The sequence below is a fragment of the Ciconia boyciana genome, chromosome 2 (assembly GCF_034638445.1).
Source record: "Ciconia boyciana chromosome 2, ASM3463844v1, whole genome shotgun sequence".
NCBI lineage: Eukaryota > Metazoa > Chordata > Aves > Ciconiiformes > Ciconiidae > Ciconia > Ciconia boyciana.
The window spans coordinates 142,783,122-142,808,249 of record NC_132935.1 but is presented as its reverse complement, the minus strand read 5'-3'; the positions used below and the strand labels follow the sequence as shown (position 1 = coordinate 142,808,249).

The 25,128-nt window shown below is 39.4% G+C and overlaps 2 protein-coding genes and 1 long non-coding RNA gene across 7 annotated transcripts in view; 2 read left to right on the top strand and 1 right to left on the bottom strand.

Moving 5' to 3' along the window:
• The window catches only part of ANKIB1 (ankyrin repeat and IBR domain containing 1), a 97,356-nt gene extending 90,967 nt beyond the window's left edge, over positions 1–6,389 (top strand). For 2 of the 4 annotated variants that reach the window (XM_072854276.1, XM_072854277.1), the window contains exons 18-20: positions 1,238–1,349; positions 3,392–3,525; positions 3,870–6,389. In XM_072854276.1, coding sequence (XP_072710377.1) covers positions 1,238–1,349; positions 3,392–3,525; positions 3,870–4,622 — 999 coding nt within the window. In that variant the 3' untranslated portion in view covers positions 4,623–6,389. The remainder of the gene's footprint in view (positions 1–1,237; positions 1,350–3,391; positions 3,526–3,869) is intronic. The other 2 variants (XM_072854279.1, XM_072854280.1) reach the window with 2 other exon arrangements.
• LOC140648392 (uncharacterized) lies at positions 2,123–15,986 on the bottom strand. 2 transcript variants are annotated; one of them, XR_012041196.1, is made up of 5 exons: positions 15,868–15,986; positions 13,459–13,597; positions 10,987–11,120; positions 10,286–10,442; positions 2,123–2,477 (listed from the first exon to the last, which is right to left on the bottom strand). It is a non-coding gene; the product is annotated as an uncharacterized lncRNA (long non-coding RNA). The 2 variants fall into 2 exon arrangements; XR_012041195.1 differs by lacking the exon at positions 2,123–2,477 and adding an exon at positions 9,297–9,431.
• On the top strand, positions 15,098–19,112 carry GATAD1 (GATA zinc finger domain containing 1). The gene is made up of 5 exons (XM_072854285.1): positions 15,098–15,420; positions 15,552–15,677; positions 16,326–16,385; positions 17,888–18,071; positions 18,823–19,112. The coding sequence occupies exons 1-5, from the start codon at positions 15,232–15,234 to the stop codon at positions 19,011–19,013; spliced, it is 750 nt and encodes a 249-aa protein (XP_072710386.1). The 5' UTR covers positions 15,098–15,231; the 3' UTR covers positions 19,014–19,112.
• The last annotated feature ends 6,016 nt before the right edge of the window (positions 19,113–25,128 follow it).

Genomic DNA, 25,128 nt, shown 5'->3' with positions numbered 1-25,128 from the left:
AAAGACAACATGCCATCATAATACTATCAAAATTGATAAGGTCATTGTGTAAGAGAAATGACACTTCTGGATTTAAATTTTAGATACTTTAGATGTTGAGATATTCTAGGATGAAGAGTTAATATAAGAAAGGAAAGCTAATGGTAATGTTATCTTTCCCAAGTCATCTGGCCAAATGCAGCCTTTGGATTACAGATTTCCCAGCCTGGGGTTTAGGGAAGAAAATAGCAATATTCTTTTCCGAAGAGAAGAGCTATTACCTGTGTGTATATTTTTATTGCCTTGTGTAAATGATTAACAAGAGATCTTACAAGAGATCTTACCTACACAGTCAGGTTCAGTGTCAGCTGTCCTAACCAGAAAGCGTATCTGGAAATTTGCCTTAAACCATAAAATTAGTCTCTTAATATTAGGAAAGGTATAGAAATCAAAACATTTATTTCCGAGTATTAAGATAATTAACCCTTGGGATGTTAGCTTGATGTGGCCAAAAGTGAGTCTTTTCCATAAATGTTATATAAACTGTCTTTGGTAAATACACACAATGTGCGAAATTACAGGCTGCAGGAGTTGAAATCCGTACGGTATGGCTCATCGGCAGCTCAAGTTAGGCAAAAATAGAGGAGATTTGTAATTCATGGAATAAAAATCATCCAAGACTGTTCAGTAGAAGAGTATCAGCTGTGACTTAAGAAGTTCCTGAGCCATAGTGTCCTGGAGGCTGGGAAAAGTATACAAGTCCCGGTGTACGTCTGCCAGCTTTCTGTAGTCTTCCAAAAGTTATTTTCTACTGGCCATTGCTGGCAACAGGGACCCTCAGATAATCTATTGTTCTAATTCAGACTAATTGTTTTTATGTTCTAAAATCACTACGTGTATATTTATTAAAAAGTGTGTCGATATGTGTGTATATAAAGTTTGGCATCAAAGCTTTTAAACAAAAAATATGTACGTGGAATTCTTTAAAAAGGGAGATTGCAAGTATTAAAATGTCGGTAATACATCAGGTATTTTTCTTTGCTAATTCATTGTTTTATAGATCTAGAATTACCTTGGATTTTTTTTATTATTTATTTTAAGCATTGCATGATATAACTTGCAATTTATTTTTCTGAAAACAGGTGATTTTATAATAAACCTATAAAATCACACATTTTTTATAAAAATGTGGTGCTTGTTACATCAGAAAAATATTACTGCATGCTGCCCTGTATTTTGTAACCTTTGGTTTATGCAGGAATATGCTGAATTTCAGTATCGGAGGAGGCATAGACAGCGTCGACGTGGAGACATGCACAGTCTGCTGAGTAATACTCCGGATCCTGATGACCCCAGTGAGAGTACATTAGGTATGTTCCTGCCTGGGGCTGTTTTTTCTCTCTTCCTACTTCAGAAATTGTGACCACAGTGCTTGTTCTTCTGTGGATGCACTTTAAAGAAGTTTTAAATACATTGCTGTGTTTTCCAGGATACAACATAAAGGCTTATTTTTGCATTTTCATATGTGGTCTCCCCTAAGCCTTCTTTTCTGAAGGCTGAGAGAACTGCATTTGTTCAGCCTTGTTCACCATGTTCCAGTATTTAAAGGGTGGCTACAAGGAAGATGGAGACTCCCTTTTTACAAGGAGTCGCATAGAAAAGATGAGGGGTAATGGGTACAAGTTATTCCTGGGCAGATTCCGACTGGACACAAGAGGAAAATTTTTCACAATGCGAACAATCAGCCATTGGAGTAGTCTCCCCAGGAAGTGGTGGATTCCCCAACACTGGACACTTTTAAGATTCAGCAGGACAGGGTGCTGGGCCATCTTGTCTAGGCCATGCTTTTGCCAAGAAAGGTTGGACCAGATGATCCTTGAGGTCTCTTCCAACCTGGTATTCTATGATTCTATGGTGATTCTATGAAGTGTTGCTGACTTCATTGTGGCTGCTCCTCTTTTTAAAGAGAAATGCATTGATCTTCCCACTAATGACTCCTCAGCTATTTAGAGCAGGTTTGCTTTTCTGAAGAAATTTTGAAGAGCACATACTTCATATGACAGTCTTATCTATATACCAGCTCTTTTATGCCAATTAAAAGGACCAGTTGTGCATAAAGAGTGTAGAAGAGGGTTCCCCTGCTACAGGCCTGCTAGAAGATAGTCAGAAGGCTGTATTTCAAAACCCTGCTCAGAAACTCCTGTATTGGCAAAGACAGCCAGGAAACAAGTTGGCATGGGCTACGACTTCCAGCGTGCTGCTCTTCTAAGCAGTGCTACTGCTGGTAGTGCAGGCGCTTAAGGTCACTGTAACTTGGCTGTCTGGGCTGTCTCCATTCTGCCAGGAGCTTTTGCAAAGGTGCAAAAATAGCTCGAGTCCAACTCATACTGTGATGCTGTTTCTTCAGAGCTGCCAGTTGTGTGCTCGGTCTCTAAGCCATGCTGCACAAACTCTCATTTCTGTGTCTCATGAACTTAAGTCCTATACATAAGCTTGTCCTTTAAAAACAAAAAGAGAAATCCTTTACTGAGGAGAAATAAACAAATGCATTCTTTATTTTAGAAACAGTAAAAAGAATTTTGGTCAGCTTTGGTCCTTCCCTGTTACAAGTAAAATGCAAAACCATCTTCTTAGCTTGAGGACTAGAATTTGACTGAACACTTGGATATGGTAGTGATGACCAGTGCATACTGTTAAAGCATGCAGCAAGAGAGAATTAGTTTGTCTCACCTTATTTCATTTTGAGTTTTGAAGTGGAAAATTCTGTTTTCCAAAGTTGAGAGAGTTACATTTATTTTTATTACAGAACAGTTTTTCTGGAAACAGCATTTTACCTTTATTTTTTTCTTGGTTGTGTTAGAACAGCAGCAATGTTAGTGATTGCTGACATATACACTAATGACTCTACTCTTAATTGTGCTGCAATGTTATGGTAAAAATTAATGTAATGTTAACATTACAGCTGATTTGTTGTCCTTAAAAGAACAGAGAAATGGGCAAACTTTGGTTGTAATCCACCTGTAAATGCATCCTGTATTGTGTCCATGTGCAGTATTTTTCAGGACTTTCCATAAATCATGTATGTGCCTTAGAAGCACTTTGCCCCTCCTGCCAATGGGCTTGTGGTCCTGATGGCATACCCCATCCTCTCAAAGAGAAGAAGAAGGGTATTGAGAGCAGAAAGGCACAAATGAACCAGGCAGTCAGTCCTAAAACAGTGGGACTGGTGTTTTGCCACTGTGTAAGAGTTGGTGTGGAAGGAGTGTTTTGGATTATGTCATTCAGACTGAATAAAGGAGTAAAATTACACAGCTGGAATCCAAAAGGAAGGAAGAGATTCTGTCAGTAAATAATAGTCGAGAAGGCTTCCTCACTGGTTCTTCAACAGTTTTTGTTTCAATTGCCCAAACAGACACTCAGGAAGGTGGCAGTAGTAGAAGACATGGCACCTCCATGGTGAGTTCAGCTTCTATGGGTATTCTGCACAGCTCTTCGCTTCATGACTATACCCCTGTCAGTCACTCTGAAAACCAGGATTCTCTTCAGGTATCTCCCCTAATCTCTTTTCCATTCTCTCTGCTTTGCTTGCCTTTCTCTGCTCTGCTTTTCTGTGTCATTTTGTCTCTGCAAATTTTCTTAATTCTTCAATGAGAAAGGGAGAATCTATACAAATTATACATTCACACCGGTAAGAATTGCTAAACAATCACTAATGTAACAATAGTCACCTTTTAAATTCTGTTGTCAACTGTGTCAGTAAAAATTGATTCTGATAAATGACATGTAGGAATAATGAATGAATTTCAGATTTGAGCCCAAATCACATTTAATCCAAAATATGTAGCAAGATGAAAGTTTTATTCTGAAAGCAACCTTATGTATTTCCACAGGCTCTGAGTTCTTTGGATGAAGATGACCCAAACATCCTGCTAGCTATTCAGTTATCATTACAAGAATCTGGCTTGGCCATAGATGAAGAAACCAGAGACTTTCTAAATAACGAGGCATCTTTAGGAGCAATAGGTACCTCTTTGCCTACAAGATTGGACTCTGCTCCCATAAGTATAGATAACCCAAGAGGCGCTTTGAGCAGCTCTGAGCTGTTAGAACTTGGTGACAGTCTGATGAGACTAGGTGCAGGCAATGATCCCTTTTCAGCTGATCGTCTTCATTCACACCCCTGCAGCGATACAAGAAGTGGATTATACTCAACATCTAGTGACGCTGATTCCAGCAGTCAAGATCCCAATACCAATGAAAATCTACTTGGAAATATTATGGCCTGGTTTCATGACATGAACCCACAGAGTATTGCTCTGATCCCCTCAACAAGTACAGAAACAGATGAGGATTCACAGCAACCCAGTACTGAAGATGGGTCAGCAGGGCAACCAAATCTTATAGACACAGGGCTGGAGCCTCAGGAAGAGCATGCACTATTTGAGGATGCACTCAAAAACGAAGGCAGAGGAACGCAAACAGAGGAAAGCACTTCTGAAGAAAACATTATTCCAGGTGAAACAGTATTACAAAGTGGTGATAATAACAGGGAGGTAACAAGCACCCTGGATGCTTCAGGAGATACTTCAAGTCATACTCCTCAAACCTCAAGTGAATGGATCGAACATGTGCATCTGGTATGAATAAAAACTAAATCTGGAATAAATGAATGGCGGTGACAGATGGTACAGTATGTGGAGTAAGCATTATGGAGGCTTTGATCCACATAATTACAGCTCAGTTGTAACCACTGACGTAACAACGGATATTTAGGAGTTCTCTTGAATTGTAGTTCTTTATAATAATGTGAACCTTTCAAGGAATATCCTTTGCATTTAATTAGGTAGTATTTGCCTTTTTGCTCTCAAGAAAAAGGAATAAGTAGGCTGTATTCCACATTCCTAATACAATGCAGCATCTGTTTAGCCTTAGGTTGATGATCCTTCACTTGAAAGTACGGATTAAAGGCTTACACTGATTATTTTGGTTGGTTTTCCTAAGAAATAGTTTATTCCATTTTTTAGAACTCATTCTTTCACCAAAATAACATTTAGCAATTCATTTGCGTTTTGTTTTTGTTTTCCATAACTTTTCCTTACTCATTTTTCATTTTTGTTAGCAGTGTGAACGGAGGTATTTAATGCTTCTCTTTAGTACTGCTCCAGGAACAAGTTTTAGGGGATATTGTTTCCCATTAAAATCAAAGATTTTTTCATGTCTATTTACAGTCCGAATGTGCCAAACTGTGAATAGTTAGCTGGCAGTAGCCTAACGAAACAGTGCAGTGTTACTCTATCCAACTAATCCCACAATTCTTAGCAGTGAAAGAAACCACTGGGTAGCATTGCTTCTCTAAATTTAACTGGCATGTGTTGCCATGGTGACTGCATTTAATTAAATGTAGCCTGTATCTTAAGTTAATAAAACCTAATGCTGCTGTTAAACAGTTATTTTAAATATTAAAATACAGTGAGTTAGCAACAGCTATGCTGTATTTTAAGAGACACTTTAATGGAAGTGCAATCATAGTTCTTTGTTTTCATAATTCTACAAAGCATTCTATGCACTAATAGTGCAATTACTTTTAATGATAACATTTTGTAAAAGTATAGGAATACAGAATTTTCATATATTAGCCAGTCCCACCGTTAAAGTTCGGATAACACATTCTGCTCAACATGTTACGGTGCCTTTGCCTAACCCAACTGGATAGTTGCCACAGTTAAACAAGTAATTCAAATTCAGTGTCTGTTCTGGAGTAACTATGCTATTAATTGCAAAGACCTCCATAAAACCACCCATGGCCTTGCCTTTACAGTAAATAACTAAATGTTCAGTCAGTGTTTTTGCATAAACAAAACACTGCTAGGTATTTGTCCAATTGCACAATATTCATTTGCTGTGTGATTACTGTTGAGTGTAAAAAAATAATAATAAAACACAAAAAACCCTTTTCCTAGTTGTTGTACCGTGAAAAAAAAATACTGGTTTTAGATTTGCTTAAAAGCATAAATCTACAGTTAGTGAGATACAATGGTACAGTATGTAATTACAACTAGAGTAAGTTGTTGAAATGGCTGTTTTAATTACATATAATCAAAACTTGTCATAACACGAGCAAATTACATACACTCCATTTTAAGTTTTGCTTAACTGTTACCAGAGATTTGTTGATATGATATAAAAGTTTATTACTACTGAGTGTGTATAGGCAAGTGTCATGATAGCAAAGTTTATGTATTGATTACTGTGAGTTCAAGTGAGTGTTTTGGTAACTAATTCATGCAAATCCAGCTTTTGAACCTTGCAGTCACAAGGTTCATATTAGTAAAAAATGAAATAAGAATATTTTACCCTTACCCCATAAAAATCTGGTTCATTTTGCAGGCATCTTTAGAGAGAATGGAATAGAATAATCTCAAATCAATTTCCAATTTTCCCTCTAGCTGCCCTACTCCTGACATAATCATGAACCTTCGGATATCTTTGAAAAATACCTATTTTAAATTGTTTTACAGTATAAAACCCTTCAACTAAAACAGTTCTTCGTGAGCTATCATCATGAATTGGTCTGAAAGTTGTACAACTCGCATAGCTTCCTTGAATTGTAATTTCTGAATAGAAAGATTCTCACAAAAAGATTGTGTATTGCATTGAGATGTCTTGCAAAGTTACAGTAAGATATGTAAGAGTGCTCTCTGTGAAGATAGTGAAGTTTGTGGGTTCTGGTTTTTTGTAATTTGGTTGGGTTGTGCAGTATATCCATTGTTTCCGTGTTACTCTTATGAGCATGAAATTAGCCTATTAAATTTGTATTTTCTTGGTACTTATTTTAACACCACAGTCATTGACTTTACAATTCAAAAATAAAGTTTGGCAAGACTATTTTGTAAACCTGTTAATTTTATAATGTAAAAAAATTACTCTAACCTTGAATTGTTATTTGCACTTTCATAGTCTATACTTGATACATTCCCACTTTATATACAAGTAGGATACTACAACCATGTAGATGTTTGGCCAAATGAATGCTGTTAATAATATGTAAAATTCTTTGATTAAACATTTATTACTTAAACTATTTCCGTTCTGTCTCATTACATCTTGGACTTATAGTAGCAGATTCTTAAGACTGATGACAGACATTTTTAGGATATGTTCAGTCCCGTGCCAGATTAGCTGGGGACCATATAGTAAGTTTAATGTTTTGATTTGTACATATAAGGTACCTATATTCATTAAGCTTTGAAAACAAAATCTAAAATAGACAATTTTTGTCTTAAATAGACAATTTTGTCTTAATTGCTACAGCTGTATTGTGCACTTGATTTTTGTAAAGAGTAATGCCTTGTCATTACAAATAGTGGTGCTACAGAGAGTGGGGGGACTAATTTTAGAGGAACATCCTGTTAATTAGTGTTACTTAAGTGACACTTAATATCCAGTCTCCATTGTTACCAGGAAATTCCAGACTGCCTCTGTTACGTTAACAGGCACTAAACTGTTCTGTTCATTGTTATAGTAATTTAATTAGCTTCCTCCAACAAGCATGCCAAGATGCTGGAGAGCTTCTAAAATCTAAAGTACAAAGTTGGATTAGTCACTGGAAGGCACTTTCCATCACCTACTGCTGTGGTGTCACTGCATATGCTGCAATTAGCAAGTACTGAGTTTTACTAAGATCGTGAGTATCAGAAGAGAGATTTTTGGTTTTATGGCAGCTAGAACATACTAATAGGTATACAAATTTAGAACATACTTTCTGAAGTGTTTAAAATCACAATATGCTTCAAGATCAGACAGCCCCACAGCCCAGTTTCAGAGATTGTTTATCAAGGGAAATTTCACTATTACCTTCTCCTCCTTCTCTTCCCCTCTCCCAGCACACACAAGGCATCCCACTGTAATACTCACAGAGGCTGGCAAGAATGGAAGCCAAACATGGATATAATGATAGCTAGTTTCTTTACTAAAAAATGTTCAGACAATCTACTCAGAATTAGACAATATACTGATTATTGTCCTTATTACTCTTCTGTAGATCAGCCAGATATGGAAACTTGAAAGATGTAGAGAAGCCAGTGATGATGGAACACTGAGTGTCATTTTTACCATCTCGTCCTTTTAACTGAAGAGTAAAGCACAAGATGTGCATCAAAAGGAGGAGGTGGATCCCCTGTAAATACTGCATAAAGCTGTTTGCTGTCAGTCTTTGTATGAGGGCAAAGAAATGAATGAAGGCTTGACTTTCTGCAATTATATGCTTTCATTCCACTTCAAAAAATAAGCAAGTATAGACTTTATACTATTCTCCAAATATATAACCACATAAAACAATTTAAGTAGTTCATAAAAAATGACTAAAAAGAGAGTAACAGAGTAAAGAAAAAATGTTTCCTAAATTAACTGCAAAGCCCTTTTTTCCTCAACTCTTCATAGATACTTAAGGTTACATCTCACCAACAAAATGTTAAAGCTAATTGTTAACAGGATGGTGTTATTTTAAAATTATGCAGGTCCTGATCTTTACAGAGTCCTTTCTGCAGTGAAATACGAACCTGAGAAGGTGTTTTGCATATATTTTTTCTTTTTAGGTCATTTGCATGAATATCCAGGTAAATGGAATATAAGCAAGAAAATGTTTAATATATCCAGATGGATGTTCAGTGCTGCAAATATATAATCTTCAGGATTCAGATGATAGTGCTATTTTCATCCAAGCATAAGTGACATATCCAGCACAAGATACTGGAAAAAAGATGGGGGATTTTGTCTTGGGGTTTTTACATAGGAATTGTTCACTATGTAAGAATGATTTACCTTTACATAAGTGGTTTTAAGGCATATTTATCAGTTTATGAACACAGGTGTTTTTCTATGAGCAGCAGTGAATATAACTATTCAAATTATTCCTCAGTTCTGTTTTGGCCACTGCACCTTCTGCTCTAATTATCAGATCAATTTTATTTCTAGTAATCTGTTTGAAAAAAAGGTCTTGCTCAGACACTAGCATTTTTACTCTGCAAATGCCACAGTCAGTCTTGCTGTCCACATTTTTTAGCATGGCAGTCCATGTAGCCAACATCATCACCTTTAGGGAAACAAACAGCAATGTCATATTAATTAGCCAGCCAAGATTCACTAATGCAATTGCAAAGAATACTAGAATTTATACATGTTATAGCAGAAACCTTTACATTCTGCAATTAAAAAAAAAAATCTTATTTTGAAATTGATCATCTTTATTTTCTGTTCAGGCATCTGGAGTTTGAGGCCCTCCTTCTGACCATGATGTCTTTATGTATAATTGAGCAGTAGGCACCCACTTAAAATTCCAGTTCTGTTTTTTGGAGCATATACAGACAGTGTTATTGAGCACAGCAGTCCAAATTCTGCTTGGCTATAATTTAGCCATCCAACTCCATTCTCCATGATTTGAGATTAATTCCGTCCTGGAAGGCAGAAGAAATTGGTAGACTCTTTTATGGTCTAAGTAAAAACCACATTTACTCTATTTGTACAAAGTGAGCACAATATACATGGCACAGAAAGAAACGTTAGGATGTAGACATTTAGGGTGTATATAATGCTTATTCATTATACAAGGAGATATGTAAGAGATTTAGATGAAGTAAATTCCCCTTGATACACAGCCAGTCTTGATGGATTTTTGCACTTTCTGCTCTAGGTCTTCTCCAAAATAGTGTTAGAGATTTAAACTACACAAGTGGGTGAGATGACACCAGAGATGCACTTTGAATAGACTATCAAAATACTATACTAAAGACTACTGTTCCAATAGGACATAACCTATTTGTAGCTACTGTTAAAAAACCAAAGGACAAAACATTTTTCATAAATTCTTACTCTGCTCTGTAGACTTACATTGCAAATCTTTACACTGAAACATAATAGCAATTTGTTATGTAAAGAAAATGTCCTCTTATAATTTCCTATTACATTGCTATTTTCTTGCCTGTCAGCCCTCCTAAGTTTTGCATGAGTGCAGGGCTTCTGCTATATCAACACAGCACAGCAGTTTCATCTTTGAAGAAACTTCAGTGAATTCAAATAAGGATGAGTGTAGTTCTATGTTCCGTTGTAATAACGAAGTAGAGAAAGGTTGAAGTTCACTAACAGAGCCAGACAAGGAATAAAACAGGGACTGCAGGAAAAATTCCTGGTCTAAACCATGGGAAAATATCCTAGGCAAGTTTGAACTGGTTGCAGAATCCAACAAATAGATCAACATGCTGCAAAGCTTCATGGAAAATGAAGTATGCTCACAATTGTCTCATGTACTCACAAGTATACTTGCCACTGCAGGATGTCACAAAGAATGCCAAAGGCCACAGGTGCTAAGATCAGAACCAGGAAAATTTCAGGAACTACAGTGAAGTCCCACTGGAGATATCGAATGAAACTCCGTCTCAGTTTATTGCCCACTACAGCAGGTCCTTTGACTAGTATATGAAGAGACAAAAAGTCACAAAATTATACCATGAGCCTGCCACCTTTCAGGAGTCTGGAAAGGCTCTAACTACACAGTTCCTCAGAAACAGGGACTCCCCATGCAATATATAGAACTGCAGCCACAGAAGGACTTGAGCACCACATTAAAAATGCAGCTGAGGCTGCATCAGAAGCAGGGGAGCTGCCTACCCCAGAAGAGAAGTTCATTAAAAAATACTACAATGACAATCCCAAGTAACCTCTTAAGTGCAGCTGACTGAAAAGGACAAAATTCTGTCATGTTTTTGAAATCTAAGTGTAAAACAGTAATAAACTGGCAAAGGTAAATAACTGAGCTTGGTTTGCACTCAGTATGAAATCTTATACAACTGGCAGATCTCCTTTATATAGTTTTACTAATTAAGTAAAGAGAAAGTCTATGTGATTAACAAGTTAATCTACATGCACAGTGGGAATGTGCACGTGTGCCTTTAGGAATCAGTGTTGACTGGCTTATAATGGAGACGTGAAAACATTCTATAACAAAAAACATACATAAAGAAAATGAACTTCCTTAGTCACAGTTAACAGCAGTACCGACTTTTGTCACTAGTGCAAAGAGAGAGAATCCCAAAGTCACAAGTGAGGTTGCGCCCAAGGAACATCGTATGGCATCAGCATCGTAAAAGCTAAAAAAAAAGCATAAAGTATTTTTAGTGGCATGCAGTTTAGCTGGGACCACTAACTCAAATTCTTTTCAAAGACTTATGTTAAAACTGCTCCAAGCATTAGATTCTTAAGAACTGGCTCAAATGAAGCAGAAACAGTAACCTGTAAAGATAACCTGTTAAGCAGAAAGCCTGTACTACAGAATCCCCATTTGCAAGAAGATACAATAGCGAAAAACTGTCAACTGTTACAAAAATAAGTCCCGAGAGCCTGAACTGACAAAAGATGACAAGTGCAGAAATGCTAACTTTTGTTAAAAGGTGTATTTTTGCTGTTCTTTTATCACAGAAGCATTTTGGAGTACAAATGAAGTAGTTCGAGAGACAGCTTTAACATGCTTTAAAATAACAAAGTACTTGTGGTCATGATATGTTATCTCTGCCATTGCTTGCCGTAGCCACGTACCATGAGGCCAAAAACCAAAGACCTCACAAAATCTGGGGTTAGTTCTTGGCTCTACCACACACTTAAATGAGTAATTAAGACCCAGAAGTTGCAAAGATAGATGCATGCTACTTACGCAAGTAATAATTGTGCAATATGTTTCAATAGCAACATCATTTTTAGCTATGGGAATTAAGAGAATAAAACCTGCTTTTCTCACAAGAGACCTAATAAATACAGAACCTTACTATAAGACCATTTGGAAATGCAAAGTGCACCAGTCACTCAGATTCATACCAAATTACATGCATTTACAACACAAATATTTCTGGAGAAGCACTCCAGGTGCATCCTCTGCAGCTGACTGTGGAACAGTGACACAGAGAAAATTAGAATAAAGGATTCTTCGGATGTGAGCCAGCAGACTATAGGATAGCAGTAGGAAGCTAAAAGGAAGCAATGCAGTTAAATCCACTGCAGAACAATTCAACTACTTAAGCAGGAGATGCACAGAGTCTGTGTGGATGTGCATCTCTTCCAATAAATAACCAACATCTCCCCCCAAAAGCTCCCAAGAAGAAACGATTCTGCACTGACAGCCAGTGTGTCACTAACATTCACACTCCCACTCCCCAGGTGGAGCCAACATTTTGTTTTCTGCACTTCTCTATCCTGTCCATTTACATTTGAAGTCCCTCAGAGCAGGGATGTGTTCTGATGACTTCAAAGAGCTTAGCCAAGAGCACCCCTTTCTTTTATTGAGGCAAAAATAAAATAAAGTGGAAATACACATTAATTGGAAGAAAATAGATTTACTCCTCAGCTTTAGCTGAGCTTACACCATGCAAAATCCCTCAGCTAAATCAGTCATTTCCAATTCCAATCAGGCCACAGTCTAACAGTTGTCTTTCAATCCCCTTCAGCTTCAAATAGAGTCTAGTTCTATTAAGGAGAATCAGGAAAATGTAGAGGATGCTCAAATTTAGGACCAACCTTGTCAAACTTGGGATCCTCCAGAGAGAAACTTAGAGAGGGGTACTTCTTAGAAGTCCTGAGCCCCCATCCCCTGCTATCCATAACTACCGGGTATTCAGCAACTCTCAAATCAGAATATTTCAACTATTGCCTACATATAGAGTTAAGTATCAAGTAACAAAAAAAGTTAACCCATGCTCATTTTATTGGGCATAACTAAACTAAAAGACATACTGTTTTAAATTTTTGACAAAATATCCTAACCACTGCTCTTTCTGTTACCTTTCAGGCTAGGTAGGGAGTGATCAAAGAGCACTGACAGCAATCCCTGCCTCTCCATCATGGTAACTCTAATGGCCTTTCACAAGGACAACAGAATAATCGTACTAAGTGCACTGTAATTCCAAGGTGTCATTTACCGAAGTTGCAATGAAATGACAATCATTAATGAAGCCGCACTTTGTCAAGAAATACTGAATTAAAGCTCTTTTCTGCCAACATTACATAAATATGGTTGGCTACATTATGGTTACATTACATAAACATTACATAAATATGAATTAGCTTAAATTATCACCTCAAATTAGGTTTCATAAAGCTTGAGCATTTTTTTTAATTCAAGTTATTATTTAAAAGCAGAAGAAAAAATCAGAGTGGATAAATTATCAGAACAATATACAGTAGCATATTTAATTAGAATATACAGATATATGTAAAACAGATGCATCCTACATTCGTGGCAGAAGAGGAAAAGACTCTGCAGCATTGTTTTGGAAAGACCAAAAGGGAAGAAGCTGGGAGTGGGGAAGATGGTAAAAAGGCTACAGTAAAACTGGAGTTGAAAAAACCCAACTATTTCCAAATATACTTGTTATCCATTAACACTGTATCTTATCAAATTCACAGAATAAAAACATTCATAAATTATTAGGTACTTACTTGGGCAGAAATGGACACCATCACCCATTTCTATCCCATTTCTATGCAGAGCAGTGATGCTATGCCAACATGACAGTGCAGAGGGGGCCCCAGCAGCAGCGAACTTCTGAGGGCAGTTGGGAAGAAAAGCGGGCAGAATCTGCAAGAAAAGTAGTAGGAAGAGTTTAAAGGTCTCTCTGAGATCACTGGTCTGCCAGATAATAACATAAAACTACAGAGGGATGGACTAAAGAAGCAGAGAAAAAAAAAGTAACAACCCAGGAACTATGAACAGTTTGAAAGGAGATGAAGGTAAAATAGGATTTAAATAAAAACACGGAAATAAATTTGGCACCTGAGACAAGAAAGTCAAAGCTGGTATGGAAGAGAGGATTGCAAGAGGTTAGGCATAGATGCCCTGAGTTGGTACCAACCCAGGTAAGCCACAGAGACAGTAACAACCGGGAACTGCGCCCTCCAGCACTGCACGCTGCATGGAGTGGAGCATCTGGAAACAGATCCCTGCAAATTATGTCTATTAATTTTGCAATTGTTACCATAATACCATTGAATGAAATAGCCTCTATTTTACATAAAATAATAATTTGATTTTAGCAGGATCATTTTCCTCTATGTAAAAAGTCTTATTAAAGAAAAAACTGATTTGTTCTTTGTGTCCACTGAGAACAAGACAAAAAGAAATCAACTTAATTTGCACCAAAGGTTTAAATAAAATCTAAGGATGAAGGATGACAGCTAAGTACGGAAACTACGAGACTGTAAATCTTTGTGTGTGAGTGGGCATTTCTTTCTTAACATCAGACTAGAGAAACATCTCTAAGGGATGGCTTGGGGCCATGTAAGTTGCATGAGGGTGAGGAACCACTGTTAGATCCATGGTTCCTGCATTTAGCTGGCAAAGCTTCACAAAGACATGTGTTCATTCCCTAGCCTTTTAAATTATTTGATACGTGACTGAGGGTCCATGCAAAAGGGGCTGTTGGCTTAATGAAGACCAAAGCTGGTGTATGTTGAGGGTAAGATTCACAGTCACTATTCCCGTGAATCAGAACGACTATTTGAGTCCGTCTCTTGTCCTCTGGTTTTCTGGTGAGTGGGAAGGATGACGGGGTACACCTCTGGATGATGGAGTCCAGCATCCCCCTGCAAATGGGAATGGAGCAGGTACCGGAGGCAGCTTCTGTGCTTTGCTACACCCGTTGGGTCTCCCCCTTGACGGCCACTGGCTCTCGCCGGGATGGCAAGGACGCTGCTCTCTCTGTCACGGTTTTTGCTGAGGTAGGACATGTGCCCTGCTTGGGACAGGGACTCTCTCTTTGGGGACCGAGAGCCAACACTCGCTGTCTGCCATTTCTGACGGAAACAGCCTTTACGCTGCCAGGACATAGACCCATGGCTCTCCACTCTGGCCCCAAAACCCCCCCGGCAAGCCGAGGCCCCAACCCCACCGGCACGGCCGGGCCGGGCCGCAGCCGCCCGCCTCTGCCGGGGCCCAAGCGCGGCGGGCCCGGCCGCCGGTGGGAGGCGGTGCCCCGCGGGGCTCGGCACGGCGGGCGCTGAGGCGAGGCGAGGCGAGGCGAGGCGGGCCGCAGCCGCCCCCCGGCGGCAGGCGGCCCCGCAGCCAGCAGAGGGCAGGGCCGGCCGCCCCGCTCCTCGCCTCGCCGCAGCGACATCCGCCGCCGGCGGGAAGGGGCCGGCGCCGGGGCCGGTGTTGGCGCCGCGCTCCCCCCCGTCTCGCTGCCAGGGGCCGCGGGCCCCGCCGCCGGCCGCAGGATGCCGCTGGGGCTGAAGCCCACCTGCAGCGTGTGCCGCAGCACGTCCTCCTCTATGTGGAAGAAGGGCGGCCAGGGCGAGATCCTGTGTAACAACTGCACGGCCCGCTCCGCGCCGCCCGGGCCCGCCGCCTTCGCCACCACCTCGGCCGCCGCCCAGCACAGCAACGGCGGAGGCGGCGGGAAGCAGGTGAGCCGGGGCCGAGACCCCGCTCCGCGCCCAGACCGGGTCGCGGCGGGGCGGACGGGGGGGGGCCCGCCGTACCCCTCCCGCCCGGGGCAGCGGCCTTCCGTGTGTTTATTCGGTAATTCCCCCCCTAGAGTAAGCAGGAGATCCACCGGCGGTCTGCGCGGCTGAGGAACACCAAGTACAAGTCAGCGCCCGCCGCGGAGAAGAAGGTTTCCACGAAGGGCAAGGGAAGGAGGCACATCTTTAAGTTAAAAAACGTAAGGTGGTGTGTGGCTTTTTGCAGCTGGGAGGGGAAGTGGCGGGCTGCAGGGCCCCCGCCGGCTGGGGCTGCCCTGTGGCGGGGCGGGGCAGGGCAGGGCAGGCCTGGAGCCCTCTCTCGTCCCCTGACGAGACGCCTCCCCTCGGCGCGCCCACAGGGCCCGGCCGGCCCGGCCCCCCCAGGTTCACCTTGCCGGTGCGTCGGAGCCCAGCGCGGAGTTTTGCAGCTCCTGTCGCAAAATTGGGCCGAAACCTGGATAGGAAGTGGTTGTGATCAGTGTCAGAGTCGGTTTATTCCTCAGTAGTATGGGCACGCCTGCCTGTGTGATTCACCGGTCCGCACAGCATCCAGTCCTTCAGGCTCGTTTTTTGAGGGGAGGAGTTTTGTGTAAATAGAAGCCAGTCCTGTGAATGTAGTACTCACTTCTCCACTTAAAATCCTGAGAATGAAAATGTTAGCTTAATTGTTTTCAATTTTAAAGTACAAATGTTTGAAATGTTTGCACCCGATTTCTTGTATTTACTAATTTTCTAAGAAGATAATGTATCAGCATGTTGCCTAAAAGGAAAAAATCAACCTGGAATTATATTACATGGTTGGTTTGTTTTAATGCTTTTGATTTTCCATTTCTGTGTTCTTTTCTTAGCCCATCAAGGCTCCCGAGTCTGTATCCACTATAATTACAGCAGAATCAATCTTTTATAAGGTATGATTTATGCAAGTTTGTTTGCAAAAAAGATCTTGCTGTTTCTATTTCCAATCTCAAAAGTCACCATGGAGAGTGAAAGCACTAGGGATGTATTCACAGAAACTGTTCTTCCTTGCGTAGCAGTTGTGTGGGATTTTGCTCTGCTGTATGTCATTGCCGTTAAGTCTTGCAAGGTAGTTCACCACAGTGGTTTACTTGGTTGTCATTGTCCCATTTTTTCTTCCAAGAAAAAGATGCATCTGGTTTCCTTAGTAATTATTGCAATTGAGGTTTTAAAGTTTTAACTTTCACTGTGGAGAGGTCAAGCAAAAGTGACTATAGCTGATTATTTAAATTTGTGCAATGTTTCCTATCTTAGGCACAGAGAATATTGCCTGTAGAGGGGATGGGTTGCACTGCCCTAACATCTAAACTGGCTCCTGTTTCAGAGCTGGGTGCAAGCAGTCTCGAACACCCTGGGAACAAGATCTGTTGACTACTGCAATGAAAGCAGAAGCTAGCCTTCTCGCATTCATGCTTGAGAGCATTTTTGCCAGCATGCCAAGGTGTTAGTGTTTTGAAGTTCTGAAATTTGCTTTTGTTTCCTGGTAGTACAAATAAATGATTTGAAATGTCTTTTCCCCCAGAGAAAAGGTCAGGATAGCTACTGGGAGACTGCATAGCCAAAGGAGAAGTGGTAGACTGAGCTTCCATATGCACTCTAGAGACCTGATGCTTCGTGTCTCGCATCCCAGATGAATCTCTGTTTGCTGCTGACTAGTTCGGAAGAGAATTGATGTCTTTTCTTGCGTGTTTTTGTTTTTTTCAGAAATTCCTAAGAGTTATATCAAAAGTTTTATTTAACCTGATCTATTTATGCAAAATGTTTTTATTTCGATACTTTGCTGTGTTGTTGAGAAGGGGATTGTTTGGGGTTTTTGAGGTCTTTTAAAAACAAAACCCTCCTGGATGATGCTTGGCGAACTCTGATATTGATAGTGCAGGCACTGCATTGTGCTGTGTGACGCTGTCATAACATGAAGTGAGTTGCCTTTGCTGTGCTACCTCACACACTACAGAGCACCATGGAAGGTGGCAGGAGGTGGATCTGTGTTTTGGGACTCCTTTGCATTCAAATGAGTGAACTTCTTCATACCCAGAAAGCTGCTTTCCCTGCACACACAGGGAAATTCCTACAGTTACTTTTTCTAGAAGGTGGTGTTGCACTCTTCTAATTCTGACAGAATGAGGCCATCTCCACTCTGCAGACAGGAGGCATAGCCTCAGACTCCTAGACGTTGGGTGATTGTGCACAAGCAGTGCTGAGGACTGCTTAGGTGAGACAGCACTCCATCTTACGCCACCGTTCTTTTGAGTGTGGCTGAATTAAGGCTGTCTTTCAAGACCGGGGTAATTTGAGATAATTTAAGATACTGATACTTAAGATATGAATCAGAATCACAGAATGGAGCTTCTAAAATCAAATTGTTTGATTTAGTTATCGTTTGTATGTCTTCTAGGGTGTATACTATCAAATTGGAGATGTTGTTTCAGTGGTTGATGAGCAGGATGGAAAAACATACTACGCTCAGATCCGTGGGTTTATTCAGGACCAATACTGTGAAAAGAGTGCTGCACTAACCTGGCTCATTCCTACACAAGCCAGCCCCAAAGATTGTTTTGACCCAGCATCCTATATCATAGGTAATCTCTAAGCCTTAATTTTATGCAACTGCTTATATGTGCCTAGACTAATGCAGAGTTATATTTTTTAAATGAACTTTTTAGCTTGTCAGGATCATTTATGCACTTTCCACATGTTAGACCCTAATCCTGTAAGCATCTCGTTTACTTCAATAACCTTTTTTATTTATCTTATGTATATAATATGATTAGCACTACTGCAGTGAGTGTCATTATCTGAGTACTTGTGCTCACGGGCACAATTATAGTCTTGCAACTTTAAAGATCAAATTATTACTCCATAGATAGACTCAAAAGTTATTACAGTATAAACCTGATATACCAGTCCAAGCTGTTTCATTTAAAGTGACCTGAGTTAGCTGATCTTAATCTTGGGAACTTAAAATACATAGCGTGCAAGCACCGGCATAGAGAGTGTTCTGCTACTGATTATAAAATTATTCATAATTCAGAAAAGTCCTTTTGACAGGCAGGCTACAAATAGTATCTATTTAAAATATATTAACTAAAGTACTTCACTCAAATAACTGAATGCTTGACATGGAAAAAAAAACCCCAAACCATCAGCCCAGCAAAAATAAAGGTACAGGTTTCTTGCCTAGTATTTGAGGCTACTTTGCCAGGAAAGTCATTGATTGAAAAGGCACATTCTCTAAGGGATGTTGGCTGTTGTTGCATATTTTTAAGGTCTGCATGTTCCAATTTTATGCCTTTAAATTTTGCCTTTGAAGATTATTTATTTTTTTCCTAGGACCAGAAGAAGATCTCCCAAGGAAAATGGAATATTTGGAATTTGTTTGCCATGCACCTTCGGAATATTTCAAATCTCGATCATCTCCCTTCCCTACTGTTCCTACAAGACCAGAGAAGGGCTATATATGGACTCATGTGGGACCTACTCCTGCAATTTCCATTAAAGAAACTGTTACTAATAATTTATAATTTTTTAAAGGAATACTTTGGACGAGTTATTTTGGGTGTATTCTCAGGTCTGTGAACCCCATACAAGAAGTTTAAAAAAATTATAAAATGTTCATTTTACTTTATGGATTATGGTATTTATTTATTTTAAGTTATATCAGATCTTTAAAGCGGAAGTTTTCTTTCCATTTGATGCGTCATTTCTGTGCTCTGTTCTTCAGACATTATTGCTCATTTTGGGATAAAACCACAAGTTGCATGTCATCTTCGACTTTGGTGAGCAAATAATTGAGTTCTGAAAGTTGCCTTTAGTGTTCTTATTTTCTAACTTACTTTCCAAAAAAGGAGTTAAAAGACATACTTTTCATCACCCAGCACTTTATATACTTGTTTAATTTAGTTAACTGTGACTGCAGTTTTTGTTTACTTTTTAAATAATTTAAGACTAGCTTCCAGTAAACTAAGCTTGGTCAGTGATGCAGTTAACAGTTTTCTGTCACACTGGAGAGGAGTGATCTACGTAGATTTCTCTTCTTCAGACTAAAACCTATCATCTGTGAGGCAGTACTCTATTTAATGGTCACCTTTTAGGGGAATTATGTTCAGCTGAACCTAAAACGTGGGTCTATGTGTGTAGCTTCCTGCTAAACTTTGTTTATATAAGGGGATAGGTTTCTTGGAAAGCTGGATGCAGATTTAAAAATTTGTGTTATGTGACTTTGCCATTCTGGCATCCTCATGACAGAAATGTATCTTCATTTCCTGAGCAAGCCAACGTATGATTTGAGTTTCATGTTGTTACTATTTGTGTGTGTGTTAGCTTGGTCTCTTAAAATTGATTTTAAATTGTTTTTTCAGTCTTTGCAGTTAACGATGGTAAGAAAAAAATCCTCAAGCAATTCAAATGAAAAAAACATTTGCTAAGGAAAATAAAGACTAATTTTATATATTGACAGTCTCAGTATACCAATGAAAATACTTAAATAGCAAAATGGGAAAAATGCCACATACTAAAATACCAATGTTAAAGTTTTCTGCACTAAACTTTTTACAAGCCAGTCAGCTTCAAACACTGTAGGATGTGCTTGTAGGGGCTGAATTCCCTGGGGTTAGTGGTTCCTGCTGAACCACTGGGGTTCCTGCTTCCCTGGGGTTAATGGTTCCTTCCATGAAGGGCAAGAGCTGTAAGTGGCCTTAAACTTACATTTACAGATCTTTTCAGCTTTTTTTTTTTTTTTTTTTTTTGACATATGTGACCATAGCACCCAGAAGCCCCAAATCAGCTTTAGTATATTGTATGAAAGTCTATAAAAGTTGCACTAGACATATGTTTTAACTTCATGAAAAGCTTTGATTTAAGATGAAATATATTTTTGAAAGTCTTGGGTATTGACAACTTTTAATACAGTGGGACCCGTGACAGCAAGAACCAGATCTGTTTCAGTCTGCAGCCTTAGTTCTGCCCTCTTCAAATACAAGGAAGAATAGTCAACCTTAAGAGAGTAGGTGCTAAATTTAAGGGATACTGTCAATAGTTCAAAATGCTTAGAAATTAGCAGTATACTGCTAATAGAGTTAAATCTTAAGTAACTTCAGTTGCTACATACATGAGATGTGTGCCCATATTCAGTGTATTGCAGTGATTAATCCCAAAGTGACCTCGGTACTCACCTTCCTCTCCTTTCTCTCCTTTCAGTTCCTCTAGATTTCTTCTTTGCTGATTTATCTTTATTAAATTAACAAGCATAAGAAAGTAAAAATAACAACTCTTAAAAGATATTTACAGTAACCAGAGTGACTCCCTCCACTCAAATGTTTTCCCTCCTTTCTCTGCAGTCCACAAGGTTTTCACTTGGGATCACTGTAAAGTCCCGGTGCTGCCTCGGCATAATCCATGGAGCTTTGCTCTTCTGTGGGCTGACTTTCAAGGTCAGCAGCTTTCCTTGTCAAATCCTTGTAGGAAAAGGAAAGAAAAAAATGCTTACATTCAGTCTTGCTTTTTTGAGTTTCTACGATTTACACCAAATGAAAAGTACTTGCTTGCCATTTGCCTTATTTGTCAATAAGTTGTAATATAAAAGGGACAATTTAGGGAAATACCAGTGTATGTTTGATGTTTGATGTTTGTTTCACAGAATGATCTGCTGATACACAGGTCTCTGCACCTTCCTCTGTCAAACAGCAGGTCATACTGAGAGGGGACTGACTGCAGGCCTGCATTAGACACATAGTTTGAAAGCTTAAGCAAAAGAAAAGAGTTTGGAGCAAGATAACATCTTATTCTTATGAAAAATGTATGCCGTATAAATGTTCTACTTACAGTAGCAAAGAGCAGAGCTCCAGGTAGAGGATATGTAACCTGGAACTTCTGTAAGAAAAAACAAAGAACTGAGCTTTGCCATCGTGAAATGAAAGCCAAAATCAAATAAAAATGTGATCCCTCACTGCATTTGAATCACCAGCAGCACTAAATTTAAGAAAGTTGTATTCTTTCAAAAGAACAAAATTACATGTTGCTAGGGATGGTGATTAATAAACTAAGATCAGTGACATACATAAAGATAAATCCTGAAATTACTGCAGCTGCCTTAAGCTTTTGCTCCTTTTCCTGGTCTGTTAATAAGCTGAATAATTCCATAAAACATATTTAATTGGTTTCTAATTCTTTTTTTGTTAACTTCTTAAACTGACTTCCAGCTGCTGCCGCCTTCCTGTTGATACTCATTGACGTTTCCAAGAGAGGCTCTAGGAAAGGAACAGATAAATGGTAATATGTTCATGAGAAAAACCCATTTTGAAATACAATACATTCCACTTGTATGTTTTTACTTCTCTCACCCTTAGTATAGCAAACCTGTGGACAGAAGAATGAAGCTGGGACAGTGATTTATGGGAGAGCAGGATCAGTCCTGGCAGTTAACAGTTTCCAGCACAAACTGCTCAATTTTATTTTATTTTATTTTTTACTGTGAGCATTGCTAGTTTTGGAGATGCAAACAGAACTAGTAGAAATTGAGTAACTCAATAAAACAGATAGAAAGCTGTCATTAAAATCATAACAGATTATTTGTTGTTACCTAATCCGTTAATAGTATTTACTTTTGTCTTCAGGGCAAGTAAAAACAGTAACAGGGTTGCAAATGCAGTTACTCCTCCAACTTGCGTTATAGTCGTTGTATCATGGGAACTAAGGCATAAGAGGCAACCTGTTACCTCAAAGTGCTCAAGCAGAATGTAAGCCAGTGAAAGAAAAATGCTTGAAAGGTTTAATCTAAAATAATGCCAAGTGTTATGCTTCCAACTACTGTCTCAAAAGACAAAAAGTGTCTCTTTTTTTTAGAGAGCTATGGAACAACCTCCCTTAGTAAACACTAAGTATTTTTATTTTAGCTTTTGATTATACTGGGAAGTGCTAAAAAAGAACCCAAATGGGCAAGGATTCTGATGGTAAGGTCCCTAAAGAGACTGGATCCACAGGCAATGTCTGTTAGTAAAGCTTTATAACTTTATTTATAGGTATTTGAACAATTGCACTATCCTGTTTTTGTGTGTCCAGAACGTGAACCAGTAACATGGGAAGAATGGCTGACTCTCCAGACAGCTTCTTATGGACAGAGCTGAAGAATGGGACCTCTGAGGGCAACGTCTCTCTCTGAAAATTTCTCACACTAGGAAAATGAAGGGCAAAAGGAAGACCCGCAAAAGGGACTCAACAGCGGAAGGGATATCACAGGATCCCATGGAGACAGGCTTTGATGCCCTGCAACTGAAGGAGCTGAGCTCACCCCTTATTCTCGCTTTTCTTGTTCGGTATCCCCCATGCCGAAATTTAGGTAGGTTTCATTCTTGCATCATTGGACTGTGAGTGGATACACTGCTACTGAATTTATGGCCTTGTGTTAAGCTTCAGAGCTTTGTGACCAGCCCACAGACACTTTCGTTACTCAATTTTACTTCTAAAGATGGAACATGTAGCTAAGAGCTAAAATACATAGAGCATATATAATATACTGAGTACTGCATAGAACATGCAGAGTGTGCCCTGATGCATACCTTGCAGTTCCATCTGTCTGCAGGAAGAAAAATACCCATTTTGTAGCTGTAGGAAATCAATATTATCCAAGAACATTTGCCTTGCAGAACAGGAAAATGTTTCTGTGACAGAAATAATGCAGACATTGTTTTTTAAAACTACTTTTTGACCGAGGAGAATTTTCACTTCTGTATCTATATAGGAGAAATAAAAGAGCTTGAAAATTAAAAATCATGGACTTCAGCCATATACTTACCTCTATTAAGGTATAAGAGGCGCTCATTGAAGCAATATGGTTAGCAATTGTACACACGATAATAATAGCAGTACTCATCCGAGTAAAAAAAAAAAGGGCAAAAAAGCAAATGAAACATTTTTAGTGACTGATAGCTCAAGTAAATATGGCAAATAACAAGTAACAGCTTTAATTGCTGAAAGCAAAATATTCAAATGTCATAAGTGTAAAGACTGTCCACTAAATATTCAATTATTTATTCAAGATATGTTTGCATTATTGAAATGGAGTCTTAGTTACACAAAGCCATACTGGCTGAAATGGAGAAATGACTCCTTTTAGATATACACTTGTATATCTAACTCATGTAAATATACAAACACTATTTTTTCCTTAGGTATTTGTCATGTATTTGTAAGCACATCAAAAACACACTTCGAGTGCAACTTGCCTGAGTGAGTGTCATTGAAGATTTGGAGATTTGTATTAGAAAGCTGGATCAAGGGGAAAAACACAAGGCCATGCTTTTCCAGAATTGAATTTATTTAGTTTTCCAGGTTTTAATTTATGCCTAGGAGCTTTTTGATAAGCAGCATGTTGGCATACCCGTGGGTATTACATTCTAACAAAGGCTTTTTTCTTCTGATGCTTTTTCTGTGTCTGCATCTCCTTCCAACACCTGAACATGAGGAGCAGAGCTACCTGGGCCGGTACAGACAGCCTTGGGTGGGCAGGATCTGAGGTCACTACACAGTAGAAGCAAGACTTGGGACCCAGTTAACAGATCCTGCCCTAGAAAGAGCAACTTCTCTTTTCCCTCCCCTCCTCTCCCTGCCCAAGAGCCCTTAGCTGTTACCTTTTCTTTCTTTTATGCTCGGCACCTCACCAAGTGTAGCAATGAGAGCTAACTGAACATGGGGAGCCCTGAACCTGCAGAGAAGCTACAGTGGTTGCAGTTGGTGCAATAGACCAGTGCAGACCATTTCAACTTGAAGTGTTGGCCGAGGGGCAATGAAAAACCTAAAAATCAGTAAGTAGAACTTTATGGTTTTCAGCACACAGGGCTAGGTATATATCTATTTACTACCCTCAGACTGCAATTCCAGCCTTCAGTGAAGAAGAAGGAGCATGGAAGATGTGAACAGAAAGTGGAAAGAAATGAGATTAATTTCCTTCTCATGCCATGATCCTACCAACCAAGAAAACCAAAATACGTAGGAAGAGAAGTAGCAAAATACCAACCTGATCCACTCTGGTAGAGGTCCCAGGTGGTACTGTTAATCACCTCTCAGTTCATAACATTTATCTGAAACAACAGTTTGGTGCATCATTTCTGGGTATTTTTGTAAGCAAAAGCCAGCAATAGTTCTCCAGCTGCTGTAATACCCTGGTTCTGGGGAAAGACAGAGCAGCAGTTACAACATCGTACGGGACTGCAAAATACATGTTTCAGCATGTCCATTGAACACAACAGGATTGCCAGAGTATCCATGAATAAAAATGCTCCCCCAGCTTGTGCTCAGTGCTGTTTCCCTCAGCTTTCTTTGCGTGCTCTTCAAACGGGTCTCTTTACATCTACAATTCCCAGAGGGCCAGGAACACAGAGGGATGAATTCAAATGTCAAAGATGATTGATGAACAGTAACAGACAAGTAACAGTGCTGAACAGTAACAGTTTTACAGTGATGATGGCATACAGGGTGATTTATGCTGCCTAGATTTCAAAAGTCTGTGCCTGTGATTGTCCCTGATTCTTTCTGGAGCTTGTGTGCTGAAGATGAGAAGGTTTATGCAAAGAGTGACCTTCCCTTCCTTCCACATTGAAAATGTCCATGTAATAGATTTGGTGAATAGTGTTATTTTCCCTA